Here is a 20302-nt window from a genome sequence, read left to right on the forward strand (position 1 = left end):
AGTGAAATAAACCAGGCAGTGAAAGACAAATACCGTATGATCTCACTTATAAGTGGAACTTAATCAACAAAACAAATAAGCAAGCAAAATATAACCAGAGACATTGAAATAAAGAACAAACTGACAGTGACCAGAGGGGAGGGGGAAGGGAGGTAATGGGAGGGAAAGGATGAAGTCAAGGAAAATGTATATAAAGGACCCATGGACAAGGACAATGTGATGAGGGGAGGGATGAATGTGGGAGTGGGGGTAGGCAGGGCATGGGTGAGCAATGGGGGGGAAATCGGGACAACTGTAATTGAACAACAATTTAAAAAGTTTTTAAATGTTTGTTCAACTTGAAAGTTCCATGACCTTTTTTGTTTCTTTTCTTTGTTTTAGTTACACAAATAATACTTAATGTAGTCTTACAAAACTAAATAGTCCAAGTAACTGGAATTATGCAGGATGTATTATTCTGCAACCTACTTTCTTCATATAATACAGTCTTATGGAGTTATTTCCATATCAGTCACAAAAGTTTCCTTCTGTTTGCCAATATTCATCTTTATACCAGACAAAACTATAATCCAAACTCATTTTCAGAAACATATATGTTTAAAAAGAGCATCTTAGCCAGGACTATTTTGCTCTTAGGGGACTCAGCAATGTCTGGAGGTATTTTTGGTTGTCACTGCTTAGAGGGGGGTTGTTACTTCCATTTAGTAGGTAAAGACCAGAAATACACAGGGCAGTCCTCCACTGAAGAGTCATCAGGCCCCAAATGTTAATAGTGCTGAGATTGAGAAAACTTGATTGGTTTAAACCTAGTTCTTTTATGGGAATTTCAATGGCCCCATGATGGACCTTGATCGATACATAGTTTCTCAGCACTCACCTTTACTTAAAAGAGTGTTGAATAATAAATCCACTTGTTTAAATGATAGGATTTCAAGTTTTCTTAGGAAAAGAAACCAGTTTTACTCTGGCTTCTTCCCTGATTTGAAATCATATTTGAACTTTTGTAGATCTCAATGTGGCCAGTAAAAGAAACAAAATAATCAATGACTAACTACTTACTGAATCTTGCTTCCTAAATAACCATGTAATAGTTTCTTAATGCATACCTTATATGGTTAGTTTTCCTTCTGTAGTAAATTGTTTACTGAGTTAAGCTTTGTCCACATAAGCTTAAGTAGATATAAATTCTGTAAAATTGGCAGTTGGTTAATACTTTATATATTGGATTGAAATAAAAGAAACTGTGGCAAATACAGATCTATTAGATTGAACCTATTATGGCCTAATAGGACTAATAAACAAAACCATTTATGTTGGAAACAAGTTGCTCAGTTCCAGGTGGGGACTTAGGCATTGTTTGTTTCTGTGGCATTGTTTTGGTTAATTTATTCAGACTGCCATTTTGTGTTTGAAGGAAACAATGTATATGTTCTAACCTTAAACTGTTTTCATTCCTTAAAAAATCTAATCATTGCTTACTATGTTGGTAAAGGATGCATTATCACAAATATTTGTAATGATAATAATGAGAGTTTTTATTCCTCAAAATGATTTTTTTATTTTAATCATTGTTCAAGTACAGTTTTCTTCCTTTTACTCCCATTCCAGCCCACCCACCCACCCCTCCCCAGTTCCCTCCCATTACCAACTTCTTAGTTTTTATCTATGTGTCCTTTAAATTTGTTCCTGTAAGCCCTTCCCATTCTCCCCGGAATTCCCTCTTCTCTCCCCTCTGGTCACTGTCAGCCTGTCCTCTATTTCAGTGTCTTTGGTTATATTTTGCTTGTTTCTTTGTTTTGTTGATTAGGTTCCTGTTAAAGGTGAGATCATATGGTATTTGTCTTTCACTGCCTGGCTTATTTCGCTTAGCATAATGCTTTCCAGCTCCATCCAAGCTGTTGCAAAGGGTAGGAGCTCCTTCTTTCTTTCTACTGTATAGAATTCCATTGTGTAAATGTACCATAGTTTTTTCATCCATTCATTTACTGGTGGGCATCTAGGTTGCTTCCAGCACTTAGCTATTGTAAATTGTGCTGCTATGAACATCGGGGTGCAAAGGTTCTTTTGGATTGGTGTTTTAGTGTTCTTAGGATAGAATCCCAGCAGTGGAATTGCTGGCTCAAAAGGCAGATCCATTTTGAGTTTTCTGAGGAAGTTCCATACTGCTTTCCACAGTGGTTGTACCAGTCTGCAGTCCCACCAACAGTGCACTAGGGTCCCCTTTTGTCCACAACCTCTCCAACACTTGTTGTTTGTTGCTTTGTTTATGATGGCCATTCTGACTGGTCTAAAGTGGTGTCTCATTGGGGTTCTAATTTGCATCTCTCTGATAACTAATGATATTGAACATCATTTCACGTGTCTTTGGATCCTCTGTATGTCCTCCTTGGAGAAGTGTCTGTTCAAGTCCTGTGCCCATTTTTTAATTGGGTTGCTTGTCTTCTTAGAGTGGAGTCATGTAAGTTCTTTATATATTTTGGAGATTAAACCCTTGTCTGAGGCATCATTGGCAAATATTTTTCCCATACACTTGGTTCTCTTTTAATTTTGATACTGTTTTCTTTAGCTGTGCAGAAGCTTTTAATTTTGATGAGGTCCCATTTGTTTATTCTTTCCTTTATGTCCCTTGCTCTAGAGGACATGTCAGTAAAAAAGTTTCTGCATGAAATATCTGAAATTTTCCTAGCTACGTTCTCCTCTAGGACTTTAATGGTGTCACGGCTTATATTTAAGTCCTTTATCCACCTTGAATTTATTTTTGTGTAAGGTGTTAGTTGGTGCTCTAATTTCATTTGCATGTAGCTGTCCAGTTCTCCCAACACCATTTGTTGAAGAGGCTATTTTTACTCCTTTTATGTTGCTGCCTCCTTTGTCAAATATTAGTTGACCATAGACACTTGGGTTCATTTCTGGGCTGTTTGTTCTGTTTCCTTGGTCCATGTGCTTGTTTTTATCCCAGTACCATGGTGTTTTGATTACAGTGGCCTTGTAGTATAGTTTAGGTCAGGTATTGTGATCCCCTCCTACTTTACTCTTCTTTCTCAAAATTGCAGCAGCTATTCGGGATTGTTTATGGTTCCATATAAAGTTTTGAAGTGTTTGTTCTATGTCTGTGAAATAAGCCATTGGTACTTTTATGGGTATTGCACTGAATGTGTAAACTGCTTTGAGTAGTATGGACATTTTGATGATATTAATTCTTCCAATCCATGAACATGGTATACGTTTTCATTTGTTTGTGTCTTCCTTGATTTCTTTCCTCAGTGTTATGTAGTTTTCTGATTACAGGTCTTTTACCTCTTTGGTTAGGTTTATTCCTAGGTACTTTATTTTTCTTTTTGCTATTTCAAATGGGCTTTTTTTCTTGATTTCTGCTTCTGTTGTTTCATTGTTGGTGTACAGAAATGCCTTTGATTTCTGGATATTGACTTTGTATCCCACTGTTTTGCCAAATTCATTTATTAGGTCAAGCAGTTTTTTGGTGGCGTCTATAGGATTTTCTATGTACACTATCATGTCATCTGCAAACAATGACTGTTTTGTTTCCTCCTTTCCGATTTGGATGCCTTTTATTTCTTTTTCTTGTTTGATTACTGTGGCTAAAACTTCCCATACTATAATAGTACTAAATACCTATCACTTGAATAGAAGTGGTGAAAGTGGACAGCCTTGTCTTGTTCCTAAAATCTTAGTGAAAAAGATTTTAGTTTTTGACCATGGAGTATGATATTTGCTCTAGGTCTCTCATATATGGCCTTCATTATGTTGAGGAATGCTCCCTCTATTTGCACTTTGCTGAGTGCTTTTATCATAAATGGGTGCTGTACCTTATTAAATGCTTTTTCTGCATCAATTGATATGATCATGTGGTTTTTGTCTTTGCTTTTGTTTATGTGGTGTATTACATTTACTGATTTTTTAATATTGTACCATCCTTGCATACTTGGAATGAATCCCACTTGGTCATGGTGTATGATCTTTTTAATGTATTGTTGGATGCAGTTTGCCAGTATTTTGTTGAGGATTTTAGCGTCAATGTTTATCAGCAATATTGGCCTGAAGTTTTCTTTCTTTGTTGTGTCTTTATCTGGTTTTGGAATTAGGATGATGTTGGCCTCATAAAAAGAGTTTGGGAGTCTCCCATCATTTTTGGAGTTTTTGGAATAGTCTGTGAAGGATAGGGGTTAGCTCTTCCTTAAATACTTTGTAGAATTCTCCTGTGAAACCATCTGGTCCAGGGCTTTTGTGTGTTGGGAGTTTTTTTGATTACTGCTTCAATTTCTTTTGTTGTTATTCGTCTGTTCAGGCTTTCTGCTCCTTTTTCATTGAGTTTTGGAAGATTATATTTTTCTAGAAATTGGTCCATTTCACCTAGGTTTTCAAATTTCTTGGCATACAGTTCTTCATAGTAATTTCTTACAATCCTTTGTATCTCTGTGGTATCAGTTGTAATCTCTCCTCTTTCATTTCTGATTGTGTTTATTTGGGTCTTCTCTCTTTTTTTCTTGATGAGTCTCCTTAAAGGCTTGTTGATTATGTTTATCTTTTCAAAGAATCAGCTCCTGGATTCATTGATCCTTAGAATTGTGGTTTTAGTCTCTATGTCATTTAATTCTGCTCTGATCTTGGTTATTTCCTTTCTTCTGCTTGCTCTGGGCTGTCTTTGTTGTTGTGCCTCACGTTCTTGTAGACATAGGGTTAGGTTGTTTGGAATGTTTCTATCTTTTTTAGGTGGGCCTGTATCACTATGAACTTCCCTCTCAGGACTGCCTTAGCTGTGTCCCATAAGTTTTGGGTTGTTATGAGTTCATTTTCATTTGTTTCCAGAAACCTTTTGATTTCTTCCCTAATTTCATTCTTGACCCATTCATTGTTTAATAGCATGGTATTTAATCTCCATGATTTTGAGTGTTTTTGGCTTTTTTCCTTGGGGTTGGTTTCTAGCTTTAGTCCCTTGTGATCTGAGAAAATGCTTGGTATGATTTCAATTTTCTTGAAATTGATGAGGCTTGTTGTGTGTCTTATCATGTGGTCTGTCTTTGAAAATGTTCCATGTACATTTGAAAAGAATTGTATTTAGCTTTTTTGGGATGGAGGGCTCGGTATATATCAGATAAATCCATTTCATCTAGAGTATTGTTCAATGCCACAATATCTTTGTTGATATTTTGTTTGGAAGATGTGTCCATTTTCGACAGTGGGGTGTTAAAATCTCCCACTATAATTGTGTTGCTGTCAATATCTTTCTTGAAGTCCTCTAAGATTTTCTTTATGTATGTGGGTGCTCCTATGTTGAGTGTATATATATTTATGATGTTTATGTCTTCTTGGTGGATTCTTCCCTTGAGTATTATGAAGTGACCTTCTGTGTCTCTCTTTATGGCTCTTTTTTGGAAGTCTATTTTGTCTGATATGAGTATTGCTACCCCAGGTTTTTTTTCCTGCCCATTTGCTTGGAAAATTTGTTTCCAGCTCTTCACTGTCAGCCTGTGCAGGTCTTTTATCCTGAGGTGGGTCTCTTGTAGGCAGCATATGTGTGGGTCATGTTTTCTTATCCATTCAGCTATTCTATGTCTTTTGATTGGAGCATTTAATCCATCTACATTTAAGGTCATTATTGATAGGTACTTATTCATTTCCACTTACTTACTTGTGTTCCTCTCTCTCTCTCTCTCTCTCTCTCTCTCTCTCTCTCTCTCTCTCTCTCTCTCTTCCTTTCTTTCCTTAAAGCAGTCCCTTTAGCATCTCTTGCAGAGCTGGTTTGGTGGAGGTGTGTTTTTTAGACTTCTTTTGTCTGGGAAGCTTCTTATTTGGCCTTCTCTCTTGATTGAGAGCCTTGCTGGGTAAAGTAGCCTTGGTTGCAGACCTCTGGTTCTCATTACTGGGAATATTTTTTGCCATTCTCTTCTGGCTTGGAGTGTTTCCATTGGGAAGTCAGCTGGTAGCCTTATTGGGGCTCCCTTGTATGTTACTTTCTGTTTTTCCCTTGCTGTCTTTAAGATTCTCTCTTTGTCTTGAAATTTTGCCATTTTCATTATGATGTGTCCTGAGGTGGGCCTCTTTAGGTTCCTCTTGATTGGGACTCTCTGTGTTTCCTGGATTTGTGTGACTTTTTTTCTCCTCAAATTAGGGAAGTTTTCCATCATTACTTTTTCAAATAGGTTTTCTATTTCTTGCTCTTCTTCTCCTTCTGGTATCCCTGTGATAAGGATATTATTACATTTCATATTGTCTTGCCTTTCTCTTAATTCCTCTTTATTCTTTCTGAGCCTCTTTTCCTTTTCTTGGTCTTTCTGGATGTTTTTTTCTAATTTGTCCTTCAATTCACTAATCCGGTCCTCTGCTTCATCAATCCTGCTTTTCATTCCTTGTACTGTGTTCTTTAGTTCAGAAATTGTATTGTTCATTTCCTCTTGGCCCTTGTTGATAGTTTCTATTTCCTTTTTCATGCTGATATAGTTTGCAGTGCGATCGTTGTAGCTTTCCTGTAGTTTCTGGTAGCTCATTGTGAGTTCATTGAGCTTCCTGATAATATTGTTTTGAACTCAATATCTTATAGTTGAGTTGCCTCTATTTCATTTAGCATTCTTTCTGAGGCTTCTTCCTTTCCCTTCATTTGGGGATTGTTTCTTTATCTTCTCATTGTTCTTGAGACTCTTCTTGTTAGCCTCTGTTTCTTAAATTGATCTGTTCTGGTTTACTGTGATTATGGTGTGAACTTCTGTGGTAGAATGCCTGTGAGATTCAGTGGTGCAGTCTCCTTCATGTATCCTGGTGTTCACAGCTTTCCCTACTCTTTTTTCTGATCAGTTGGAGGAGTAAGACAAAATGGTTTAATACAGCAAGACAGTATTCTATAATATTTACACTAGCAGCCAGCAGAGAAGAGATGGGCTATCCTTTGGCTATGTATTGTGTTTACCGTGATCTTCCATCCCACTAGCCATGTTTTAGAAAGGATGGAAAGAAGATAAGACTCATATTGGGGCCGAAAGAATTGTTAGTTGTCTGTAGAAAGCTGTGAGGCTGTGGGAGGTCAGATTCTGAGGTAGGGTGGGAATAAAGATTAGTAAATAGGAGTAGTATGCAAAAGAATAGAGACAATCCCCACAATAATATAGTTCAGGAAATTGCGAAGTGTCCTGAGAACAGGGAGGGGTGTTGAGTAGTATTTACAATTGTATCAACTAGGTCTTATTTATAGTAATATTAAAGCAACAATCATGTGGCAGAATCTATGAGATCTAGATAAGAAGAATGAGGAGTATAGAACCTTGAGAGGTGTACTAATGGAACACAAATGAAGGACAGTAAATTATCAACACACTGTGACTCAGATTACAGGGGGAACCTATCAAATGACATTATAACCAGCCAAGCAAAGAAGATAATACAGAAAGAAAAAGAATACCAAAATACTATTAAAATAGAAAATGTCAGAAAAGTGAGAAAAAGATAATACAAATTAGCAGTAACTTGCAGGCTCGAAAAAAAAAAAGGAAAAAGAAAGCAGAAGATGGCATGCAGGAGAGATAAATTTGGAATGGAAGAAATAATACTAGGATGAAAGGAAGAGAAACATAAGGAATTGAGAGATATAAAAATAATAAGAATTAAAAAATAAAAGGCCACTTAAAAAACAAGATAAAATCAAACAATCAACAACAGCCAAGAAACAAACAAAAAAACCCTCTTGTTGGTGTCTAACTGGCCAAACCAGTTTTTCTGGTCTTGCTGGCTTCAGCAGGCTGAGGGGCATTTGGAATGCTTTTCACTCTTTCCAGTCAGAACTCAGTCAGCCTCTTGGGCACTGTGCCAGGGCCAGCAGGGCACTCTCCCCAGAGCTGATCTGACAGCCCCCTGCAGGTTCCTGGATGTGGGTATGGGTGCTCCCAAGTATGCTCTCTGGAGCTCACTGCAGTGGTCTCCCAGGCTTTGGGGCCCCACAGAGCTCCTGCGTCTTTTCCGGGTTCACAGTGCAAGCTCCGGGGATTGGAAGGCGATGCACCCGTTTCCCAAATTTCACCGCAGTGGGCTCTATGTTCTCGGGAAACACATGCGTCTGTTACGGAAAAGATGACTCAGACAGCCTCAGAGTTTGCGAAGTGGGGTTTATTCACATATGCAGACCCAGAGGAGATAAAAAAAATCCAAATTCTGGGCATTGAGCTCAAGCTGGAGTTTCCTTATATGCACAGGCAGAAGGAGGAGGGCAAGTGCTAAAACAGGGTTAGTATAAGACCTTGAGATAACTGCTTATCTGGAAGTGGTTGCTGTCTGGGAACGGCTGCTGGTCAGCTCCTACCTAAGAATGGCTACTGCTCAGCTATGTCCTGTCACATGTCTTTTTTGGATTCATGGTCCAAGCTCCGGGGATCTCGAAGGGGCACACACTTCCACCAATTTCCTCACTGCTGCCTCCAGAAACCCCCAAAGCACCTTGTCCCTTCTGGGTTCACAGCTCAAGAGTCGGAAATCACGAAGGGGTGCGTGCTCCCCTGAGTTCACCACTGCAGGCTCCAGAAGCCCACGAACACCCGCGCCCTTTTCTTGTTCAGGGCTGCGAGGGCTGTGTCTTCCACAGAACCACACTTTCACCTGGCTGGGGGCGCTGGCGCATGTCCAGGCCGCCCCTGGTTGCACAGGCTGGGGGTACTCACCCTTCCCAGGGCTATGCGTGGGTGCCTGCCGCCCCTGCTCCCACCAACTCCCCTCTCTGTGCCTTCAAGCAACAAGGCCTCCCATGGTGTTTCCCAATCCCTGATGTCCGGGGAGGGAATGGTGACTCCACTCTCTCAGGTGCCCTGAAGCAGACCCGGGAGCACCGGGCCAGGGGGCTGCAACCTCCCTGCTCCCTGAGCTGGTCCCTGGGTCCCTATTGTACTGAAGCAGTCTCCTTACCATCTGGTTTTTCAATGTCCGCTATAATTTTTGATGTCCTGTTTTTATAAATGTTGCGATAACCTATGCCACTTGTTCTGTTCTTCCACCAATCCACGAGTTTCTCTCCCCTGCTAGAGGAAGGGGATTACGCTCCCTCCAACAAAGCCACCATCTTAGGACCTCCTCAAAATGATTTTAAATTAATTTAAACATATCTGATTTTCAGAAAAAATGTTAGAAGTAGATTATTCTAGTAATAGGTGTGCCAGTTACATGTTGAAATATCTTTTACTTGTAAAATAACAAATACTGTGGAAGCTTAAAAACATTTGTAACTTCCAGAGTTCTGAATAACTTTCCAAGCAATTTGTATTTTGTTTCTTTCATACTTTTATCAGCAATGGGTATGTATTATATCTCATAATACAGAAACAGAGACTTCCTCTGATATTAAAGATTTTATATTTTAGAAGAGTTAACAATGAAACTGTTACCTGATTGTAGGCCTGGCCCTGAGCAGGTCTGCCTAGAGCCAGTCAATAGTGTATGTGTTTTTCATGCAGGAAAAATTTTCACAACACAATTCCAGGTGACTGAGGGTATGTTTATTTAAGCTGGGGACAGTGAAACAAGGAAGGGCTCAGCGTAGAAGAAACAGCAGAGGAGCCTAAGCTGGGCTGCTTTATCTCCCCAGAAGTCAGAGAAAAGGAGGCCTTGGGGACAGTCTAAGGGATTAGCTGGAGATGAGTTGCTGCTGCCCATTTCTCCCCTGATTGCAAGCCTCAGGGACCCTTAGAGTTTAGGAGGTGCCTGCTGTGAGGGAAAAAGAGGGGAACATGAATGGCACAAGCTGCTCCCCAGGGGGAGAGCATATGAGCTGGGCCTTTTTCCTTGAGGTTTTTATCTCTCTTTTGCTGGTGGGAACCTTAGGGGACACCTCAGGGGAGGGTTTCAGTAGAATATTCATCAGTTTTCCAGGTGTGCTCTTTTATGGTCATGCTCTCCACTCACTGATTGGTCAGTGTCAGGGCAGGGTAGTCTTTAGTCATTGCATCTGGTCCTGGCAAAGCTCACCTGATTTTGCTGCTTTTCTGAACCTGGAGCCGAAACACAACTGAGGCCTAGATGTTGACTCTAGGGAGGTGACCTTCTGTGTCTGTAAATTGCTTGGCCAGTTTGTTCAGCTATCTGTCTCAGTTTTCCTATTCCATTTGCCAAGGAATTTTCCTAGCTTCTTACTATCCTTTCTCAAAACTATATCATAAAAATATTTTCTTCCTGAGAAATTTCAGTATTATAGGTACTTCAGACTAACAGGCACAGAATAATTATTTATTGTGATGGTGTGAAATATTTAATTTGCTTTATCCTACTTTGTCTCTTAGAACCTTTATCAAGAAGTGATGTGAGGCATTTGAGGTTCTGCCCGGTGCATTTGTATCCCTGGATGTATAGTGTGCCTGCATTTGAACTTCTTAGAGAGGAAGTCATGCTGTAATGTTCACTTCTACAATTTTCTTCTTTCCCTTAACATGTGCTCTGCTTGGTCCCTTGCTTTTCTGTGTAAATTTTAGAAAAGCTTCTGAAATTCCACCAGAAAAATTTATTTAGGATTGTTATTGACACTGTAATTAGTCTATGTGACAGAGAATTGACATCTTTATGACATTGAACTATTCTTGCTGAGACCATAGTATATTTCTATATAGGCAAGACTTTAATATATTTTTAAAAGTTTTATAACACATCTTTGTTGTTTTGTTGTATAGTGCTATGCACAGATCATTGGTGATCCATTTTACTTTGTAGAAGGCAACTTTTTTTTTCAGTGAAATATTTAGGTGATGCTTATATATAGGCCTAGTTTCTAAATTGCCTTTGTTGGAAGGGGAAAATGATACTTGAAGATTTTGCTGTTAAGAAAATTAGCCAATTTTCACTATGGCGTCTAATTTAGAAAAATAGAAATCACTTGGTGGTGATTTAATTAATTTGGGAATTTTAGTACTATTTAAGTAAAAATTTCAGGATAGTAACCAAAATGTTTTACTAAGTATATAACAAAAATGCCATGGGAACATAAAAAATGGAAGCCACTAATTCAGTATTTGGGTACAAGTATTTTATATGGTCAAAGAACCTGCCAAGTATTCAAAATGGCAGCATTTCTGCTGGCCAAGGGCGGAATAGACCATATACTTCTGTGAAGGCTTGGGGAGGAGAAGATTAAACATGTTCCATAGCTCAAGAATTAAACTTTTTGGCCAAAACTAATTTCATAAACTGAATTGAACTAGTAAGAGCTTTATTTTACTAATGTATAGGTATGCATTATAACTTTTACTTAGGTATAGCCAAGAGTGTGATTTTCTAGTGCCTCTTTCAGCAAGGTGGGTCTTGCTTCTGCTTCTCTTGTCCCTTCTGAGTGCTCTAATGCTATGGTGTGCCTGTAGGCTGTCTTGGGCTGAGGAGCACCAATGCAGCAAATTATTCAGAGAAATTATATCCAGTCAGATTCCAGTCAGTTTTACCAAATTAAGTAAAACTCTTTGAAGTAAAAGTACATAGCAATGTCAGGTTTTTCCAGTGTTCTGTGGGTGTTTTATGGACTGAAACTTAGGAAAGCAAATTGTGAAAAGGAAAATTTATCATTTTATACTGCAATGAGGTCCCAAAGGAATTTTGCAGTAATTATATTGTTTAGTAACTATAAATGAGGAATCCACTCAATTGAGTTTGATTGGCTACTGTTTATTGAACACCAATTGTGTGAAACGCCAGGTTGCTCTAAAGACATTTCCTTCCTTGGAGAGCCTGTTGGCTAATAAATAGAATGAAGAGACTTGTAACTAAAGTGGACAGTACTATTAGAACACAAATGAGATACCATGAGGATTTCAGGAGAACACTATCTCATCTCATTCACTTGGGAACTGAATAGGAGTCTTGGAGAAAAATGGATTTTGAAAGATAGGTGTAATTTTGGCAGCTAGAGATGGTTGGGGGTTGGATTTTGCACAGAAAAAAGTGGCATGGATGTAGGAAAGGGATGGATGGATTTGGTGACTAACAGGAAGTCTAATGTCACCAAATTACAGGGCTCAAAGACAAAAATTAGGCAATATTTAACTAGGTGGGCTGAAGTCCTGTAGAGGCAGGCTGTACTTAAGCCAAGTAGCATCCCATTGTCTGTATTTACTGCATCTTCTTTACCTAATCCAGTTAAGGCTTGGACTAGTAGGGCTGACAAGAGCATTTTCCATATCTTTGCCCAACCGCCATGGCCCCTTTTCCACTGCCTCTCTCTGCTGCCTCTCTAACCATTTTTATCTACCCTAACCAAGGTCATACACATTCTCTTCTTCTCTTTCTTGTACCTCCTTCCCCTCACTTTTTCTCACCTTCCCCAGATCTCAGAATGAGCTCAGAAGTCATTTTTGGGAGCACGCTCAAACTGTACAGGTGGAATTAATCATTACTCCCTCTGTTCCCACAGTGATTGTCTTACCCCACGTTACAACACTTACTACATTCTGTCTTATACTATGGCTGTTTCCATCTCTGTCTCCCTTCATTTTAGGGGTTCTTGTTCAAATAGCCTTAGTAGAGTACTTGAATACAGATCAACTCAATATATGTTTGTTGAATGAATAAATAAGAGATCTTATTTACAAACAGTTTTCATTTATGTTATGTGTAGAGAGGTAGATGCAATAGAGACCAAAGTGATGGAAATTCTAAAAGACTTTAGTGATTAAATGAAGAAATTGTTTGGAGAAGCACAAAATATGTGCTCTGTCTCAGTTCAAAATACTGACCACAGTTTGGCTCTCCTAGTCCTTTGCCTGTGCTAAAGCACAACCTTTCTTCCACACCCAAACCCTGTGCCAGACCACAGCCTCCCTGCTCCAACTTTCCCAACTGCCTGTGAATATGCTGCCTGTCACAAATGGGGCAGATACAGTGAGCATGAGGACGGAGAAGAACACCTGAGAGCAAGGCAGTGGTTTTCCCCCTATTTATTTAAAACTTCTCTCCTTGAAAGTTCACCTTCATGGTATAAGCATTTTTTTTAAATGACTGTTCAAACATTAACAGAGTTCTTAAAACTCCTATATGAATCAAAATTGGGCTTAAAGTATTTTATGCACAGTTCTGTTGGTTCCTGCACTTTCTGTCCCTGAAGGATTTTAGATCACAAGTCAGGGAGATATTTGCAAATTCTTATTATGCACTTTAAGTTCATTTACACCTCATTTTTTTGTGAGTATCAATTTCTGTATTCAGAAACCCAGTTCCTCATCAGTAAAGTGAGGGGATTGAAGTAGAGGGTCTCCAGGATAGCTCTGTCAGCATTTAAGAAAGAATCTATTATATGACCGTAGGAACTAGTTTTTGTTCAAGGGCCAATACCTACAGAATTATTTAATGGTTTCATGTTTAGACTGTTTGCCACTAGATGGCACTAAAAATTTCATTTTTAACGATGAGAAGTGCTTATCAATTTTTAAGTTTACTTTAAAAGAGAGATTTTGGAGGCCTAAGTTTGAGGTACCTGTTTTGAAATTATGTACCATGACCAAGCTTCAATATGTTTTTTTCTTAGGACCTATGTTTATTTTATCCAGGGATAAAACTCCTGTGACCCTGTGTAGCAATTCATATTATGGAATTATGGGGGGGAAAGACATAAATTAAAGCAGGTCATTTTGTTTTACAAAACACTTTTATGATAAAAAGTAACATATGGTAATTGTAAAAACTTTGGAAATGCAGATATTTTAAAGAAGACATTTTAAATTACTCCTAGAAATAATCTATGTTGACTATTTGTTACATTTTTCCCAGTATATTTGTGTGTACAAAATTAAAATGACATAGAACATACAGTTTTACACCTTATGTTTCAAACTAATTTTACATTGTCTTTTCCTGTGTCATTAAGTGTCTATTTACAACTGATTCACAGTTGGATAGACCATGATGAATTCAACCAATCTATTGTTGTTGGGTACATTAATTCTTCCAGTTTTTACTGTTATAAGTAATACTACTAGTAACCTAAATCTTTTTTGTTTTTTAATCCTCACCTGAGGACATGCTTATTGACATTAGAGAAAGGGGGAGGGAGGGAGAGAGAGAGAAGGAAAAACATCAGTATCAAAGAGAAACATCAGTTGCTTGCTCGTCGTATGTGCCCTGACCAGGGACCAAACTCGTAATCTAGGTTTGTGCCTTGACCAGGAATCGAACCCACCACCCTTAGGTCTGTGGGACAGTGCTTCAACCAACTAAGCCACACTGGCCAGGGCTAGACCGAAATCTTTCCTTAGGATATATTTTTGGAAATTAAATTACTAAAAAAGGATACGAATTTTAATGTTTTGGCTACATATCATCAAGTGAGTTCCTAGAAAGGCTTTAACAGATCTGAGCTCCCAGCAGCAAGTGACCCTCTCACCACATTTCTTGCTAACATTGAGTATTATGGCATAAGGTTGTTTGTTTGTTTTAATAGGGCAGGAGATAGGCTGGGGAACTAATCTTTACAGTATTTGATGTTTAGAAAGTCAGTTAACCATATAATTTTAGAAATTTGGGCCAGGACAGGTCTGCCAATCAACTTATTTTTGTTTCTAAGACCTTAAGTGTTACAGTCAGCTTGTCCACTGCAGGTGTTATAAATACTCTCCAGGGAACTGTTTATGGCTATTTTAAACATTACTCAAATTATTTACAGTCCCTACCCACACCTTCTGATTCTACTGAGTGTCCTAGGTCTTTTTGTTTTTGTTCTTTTTTCAACTTTCTTTGACATGGCTACCAAAGTAACTTAAGCAGTTTTGGGAAGCCACCTACTATGCACTGGTCCCAAGGCCCGGGATGTGAGTGCTTCTGGGAGGCAGTGGATTACTAGGAAAGCCTTGGCATGGTTTTCCTTAAGACCTAAAATCGTAATGACCCTTAACTGTTAACAGCCCTGAAGCTGGTTTCCTTCTGTTGTATATACACTATATTACCTTTTAGCCCAACTGGGTCTGTAGTACTTTGTGCTTTAATTTTTTAAGGGTAATCATGCAAATTACAATAGAAGCCACCTTTTATAGGTGGCTTAATTGAAGCTTTGCTTAATTGGATTTTTATTAAAAACGGAATTTATAGGATTTTAAGAGAGATGTTATTTTTAGAAACCTTAGTGTAGTGCTTCACACAATAAACAGCAAACACTCAATAAATTTTAGTTGTCATAATTGTTAGAATTGCTTCAAGCATCAACATTTAAGGACATGGAGTGGCTAAAGGAGTCCTTCCTGCAGAGGGACTGAAACATACTAAAATGCTGAGGGGCTGAAGAGCCTGTGGCCCTAATGGGCCTCAAGTAAGCTGGTGAGGGAAAGTCAGCCCCAAGTAGGGGCTACAAAACTTGGGGCTAGGATTCAAAGCTTTGGGCACTAGTTGGGTCTTCATCTAAGAGTAATTGGGAGACCTAAAGGGCCTTTAGCTGAGGACCAATTAGATTTGCATTGTTATAAAAGAAAAAAAGAAACTATTCCAGCTGCCTCAGGGAAGGTGGATACAGGGAGGCTCCTTTTAAGGTGGTTTAGCCATGCAGTAGGTAACTAGCCTTGGGCATATTACTAAAGCTCTGTGTGTTTTAGTTTGCTTATCTATAGCGCAGATTCAATAATAGCACCTACCCCATAGGTGCAAAACTGTGAGGTTTAAATGAGTTGCTATTTGTAAAGTGCTTTAAACAGCTCCTGGCATGTAAATGCTTTAAGTGTTCATTAAATAGAATGCTAAAAGTCTGGTTGGTCTCAGAAGGCTTATCACTTCCAGTTCTGTCCTCCCTTCATCTAGCATCAGACTGATCTCCTTCATGAAAAACCCAAACTGCCCCTGATTCTGAGCCCTTGACCTCATAGTTTCCAAATCAAACTTAACCTCCTCCCTCCCTCTGCCTGGGTTGGTGTTGGTACTTACACATGGATGTGGCACATGGCTGGCTAGGTCTGGCTAGTCTTTCCTTTACCAAAACATCCGCATTGCACCCTACATAGGGGTCAGGCCCCAGTCACAGCTTGCTGAGAGCACCACATTCGCTTCCTACTGTGGTAAACTAGGCAAATCCTCCAGGAAACATTGCCCCACAAAGGATGGTCCCCTGGCTGTTGATTACCTCTCCTGGCTTTGCTGACTTTACCACACTGCTCGCTCTCAACGAGACTGTACTTGGTGTTTGAAGATAACTGAGAGATTACCTCTCCTGGTGCTATTGTCAACTCCTATTTGCTTTCTATATTCATAAAGGACACCTTTTAACCAGAAGGAAAAAAGTATGCAAGAAGCTTCTATCCAACCTTTTCTCCATTCTATAAAAGGAGCCTTTTAATTATCTTAAACCTAAAATTCACTTTAACTCTGTAAATTTTCTGTTTTTTTTTCTCTCCATTGGATTTATTTTTGTAAATCACATTTATACATGGAAATTTATATATGCAGGAAATTTTTAAAATCATAAATATCTTCTGAGTAGTAATATTTCAAAGTTTCTTTGTTAACTTACTATGAACTTCTCTCATTTGAAAACAGTAGATGTGATCTCATTTAGGGACAGCAGGTTTCAACCTATATTACTTAGTAATGTTGCCTGGAGTTCTGTTTTAAGAATTCTGAGCATGCAGAGAAAGTACCATAATCTCTACGAAAGGATGTGTTCCAGGTCTGGAGTAGGGTTTTCCTCAGGGGAGAGACTCCTCTAGAATTGTGATGAGGAAAGGGAGATATGGCACAAAGGCCTTCCTCTGTGTTTCTAATGCTTTATTAAGTTTGATGGTGGATACAATTTATCATTTTATTTTAATATCTTTTTTAAAAATTGTCTGGGGTTTTTTAAAGATTTTATTTATTTATATTTAGAGGTGAGGGAGAAAGAGGGAGAGAAACATTGATGTGTGAGAGATACATCAATTGTTTGCCTTTCGCATGCCCCCAACTGGGAACCCAGTCTACAACCTAGGCATGTGCCTTGACTGGGAGTTGAACTGGTGACCTTTCAGTTCACAGGCCAGCACTCAATCCACTGAGCCACACTAGCCAGAGCTACTTTATATCTTTTTGAATATGTGGAATAGTTTATGATAAAATTGAAATGAGTGCCAGGACAGATTAGTTATATTTGCCCTGGGCATTACTTGCATGTGTATGTTGTCCTGGTTTTGTGGGGCATATCCTTGACTTCCCTAGGTTCGGCTATCTACAATATTGTGTATGTACTCACACATTTATATGCCCGTACACAAAATCATTTTTCTCAAAATATGTACTCACAAAATATAGTGCAGGACTTTTTAAAAAATGTAAAAGACTTTTTCTCTATGAATATACCAAAAACCACAGGGTTGTACACTTTAAAAGGGGAGAATTTTATGGTATAATGGGAGAATTTTATGGTATATGAGTTATATATAAATAAAACTCTTAAATATTTCCAAATACAACACTTTTTCAAAAAGTATTTTTTCTTTATTATAAAAGTACATACACATATAGGAAACTGGAAAATGTATTAAAGTGAAAAGAAGAAAAAACATACATACACATAATAACACCACCCTAGAGACTATCAACATTTAGTGATATTTTTTCATTATTTTTTATTTCCATGTATAGATTATTTTTATATTGATGAGATAATTTCTGTGTATAAAATTTTACATCTTTCTTCACTTAACATTATAATATACCCATTTAAAATGCTCTTATACATAATTGACAAAAGAGAAAAACAAACAAAATATAACCAGATTAATTGAAATTAAGAACAATCTAATAATAGCCAGAGGGGAGTGGGGAGGGGATAGTGAGGAGAAGGGTTTTCAAGAACTACTATAAAGGACACATGGACAAAAACAAGGGGGAGGGTGGAAGCAAGGGAGGGCGGTGGGTGGGGAGAAAATGCAGACAACTCTAATTGAACAACAATAAAATAATTTAAATTAAAAAATAAAGTGTTCCCTGAATAGCGTAGCTCAGTGGATTGAGCGTGGGCTACGAACCAAAGTGTCACAGGTTCGATTCCCAGTCAGGCCACATACCTGGATTGCAGGCCACAGCCCCCAGTAACCGCACATTGATGTTTCTCTTTCTCTCTCTCTTTCTCCCTCCCTTCCCTCTCTAAAAATAAATAAATAAAATCTTCAAAAAATAATGTTGTTATAAATTTTTCATAAACATTTTAATGTCTGACAATGAACCACTGTGTGAGAGTACTATAAATTAATCATTACATGATTCTAGACAGTGCTCACTATGAGAAATAACACTGTAATGAACATCTTTGAGCATAATACCTATTGCTATATTTCAATTTATTTCCTTAAATGTATGGCAGATATATTAAAAGCTCTGAATGCTTTTAAAGCTTTATCATGTATTCTCAAGTTGCTTTTTATAAGTCAGGACTCTATCAATCTATAAAGCACCTTTGATCAGGTTACAAACCTCTGGGCTGACACATCCTGGCAGTCCAAGCTTGATGGTGTGCTGTGCACTGTGTCATGCCTGCTCATACTCTCTACGGGTGCCTTACTGCTCACAGCAGCACTGATGTGTGGGTGCTCTTGTGTATCCTTCCCATAGCTCACACAGAGCACTGTTTCAGAGGACTCAGATTAGTATTAGTTAGGTATTCATGTCTGTAAAATCTTATTTATTAAGTGAAAAAAATGGTATGTTAATGTTTAAATTTATCCTTTTTGATTATGAGGGTGAACATTTATTCATGTGCTTCTTGGGCATTAATTTTTTTTCTTACGAGTTATTTGTACTCATTTTTTTATGTTCAGTGTTTGTCATTTGGTATTTTGCACATTAATCTGTATATGATCTGTATTATTTGTTGTCAGTATTCTTCCTAGTTTGTATTTATTTTATGAAAAACAGAAGGTTTTATTTTTATTTAGAACAATTATTGGCTTCCTTGATTTCCAAGTTGTTCCCCATGTAGACAGTGAAAAGCATTTCTATTTTCTTCTTGTTTGTTATTTCATTTCATTTTTACATTGATCTCTTGAATTTATGTTCAAGTATATTTTGATGAGTAACATAAGGTAAGAATCTAATTTTTTTCAAATAGTTCTCCCTGCACTATTTTTCATATAATTTTTCCTTTCTCTGGTGATTTATGTGTGTTCCTGTCCTTTCATTATTGTATCTATTCTAATAAAAATATTTTGCTTAGTTTAAAACCAATAAAAATACATTCTTAATATGGTTAAAGTACTATTTGTTCATTATATATTTTTTGTTTCACTGTTTATACTTGCTTAAATTGACTGACTTTGACTGTAATAATTTTAATACTAATTTATTTCTTCTTTATACCTTGAATCAAAGTGAACTGAGTATTTGGACAAATTAAGATTACTCATTTCATAGAGACTATCCCATTTACAAATGACCCAAATTCTAAGCATTAAACCTAAGAGGCACTTGCATTCACTTTTAAGAACTCCTTTTCTGTTTACATTTTTAGGGGTTGTTATCTCATACACTTTCAGCATTCAGATTTGATATAAAAGAAGTTGGTCTTTTTACTCAAAGTCTTGGGTATACATCTGCAGATTACTATCCTCGTTTGCTCAAAAATGTGAGTATGTTTAATTTATCAGTACTGAAATTTTCATTTGTTAATATATCATCAGAAAAATACATGGAAATATATCCCTTCTCTAGAAGAGATGTTTAACTTTTCTATATTTATCTCTTTTTATGTTGGGTGGACTTATGGCCATGTAAGGAAGAAATGTGAGATGGGAAGATTATGAGAAAGGAGGAGGAAACCAGGAGAGATTATTCTAAATCAACCAACTTTTCTGTCTCTTAACACATTTTATTTATTCTGTCAAAGATTTTTAGGCAGAGAGATTTACTTAACAAATATAAACACAACCTTTTATTGTTACACAAATTTTGTATTTAAAATAACTTGACAGGAATTTTTTGTTAAAGCAACATTTTTAATAAATAACAACCTTGTAAATTCTGTTATGTATTTACATCATGGTATTAAAGCTATGCATTCTTCTGCTTTAAATTTTACCTAAATTCAAATGTAGAAGCTAAAGAACTTATAAGTATGACACATGGACATGACTAAAGGGGGGGATATGGGTGGGAGAGGGTGTACAGGGTGGAGGGGAGTGAAGAGGGGAAAATGGGACAACTGTAATATCATAATCAAAAAAATATATTTAAAAAAAATTTTACCTAAATTCACTGTAGCTGGTGTAGCTCAGTGAATTGAGCGCAGCCCTGCAAACCAAAGGGTTGCCAGTTCGATTCCCAGTCAGGGCACATGCCTGGGTTGCTAGCCAGGAGCCCAGTAGGGGGTGTGCAAGATGCATACATTGAGTTT

The 20302-nt window shown here is 37.8% G+C and overlaps 1 protein-coding gene across 3 annotated transcripts in view; it reads left to right on the plus strand.

Annotated features, from left to right (window-relative positions):
* The window catches only part of FANCC (FA complementation group C), a 306859-nt gene that overhangs the window by 187516 nt on the left and 99041 nt on the right, over positions 1 to 20302 (plus strand). For all 3 annotated transcript variants that reach the window (XM_045839834.1, XM_045839833.1, XM_045839835.1), the window contains one exon: positions 19421 to 19534. In XM_045839834.1, the coding sequence (XP_045695790.1) occupies positions 19421 to 19534 (114 nt within the window). The remainder of the gene's footprint in view (positions 1 to 19420; positions 19535 to 20302) is intronic.

The sequence above is a fragment of the Phyllostomus hastatus genome, unplaced genomic scaffold, assembly GCF_019186645.2.
Source record: "Phyllostomus hastatus isolate PE091 unplaced genomic scaffold, TTU_PhHast_1.1 phas_contig_312, whole genome shotgun sequence".
Lineage (NCBI taxonomy): Eukaryota > Metazoa > Chordata > Mammalia > Chiroptera > Phyllostomidae > Phyllostomus > Phyllostomus hastatus.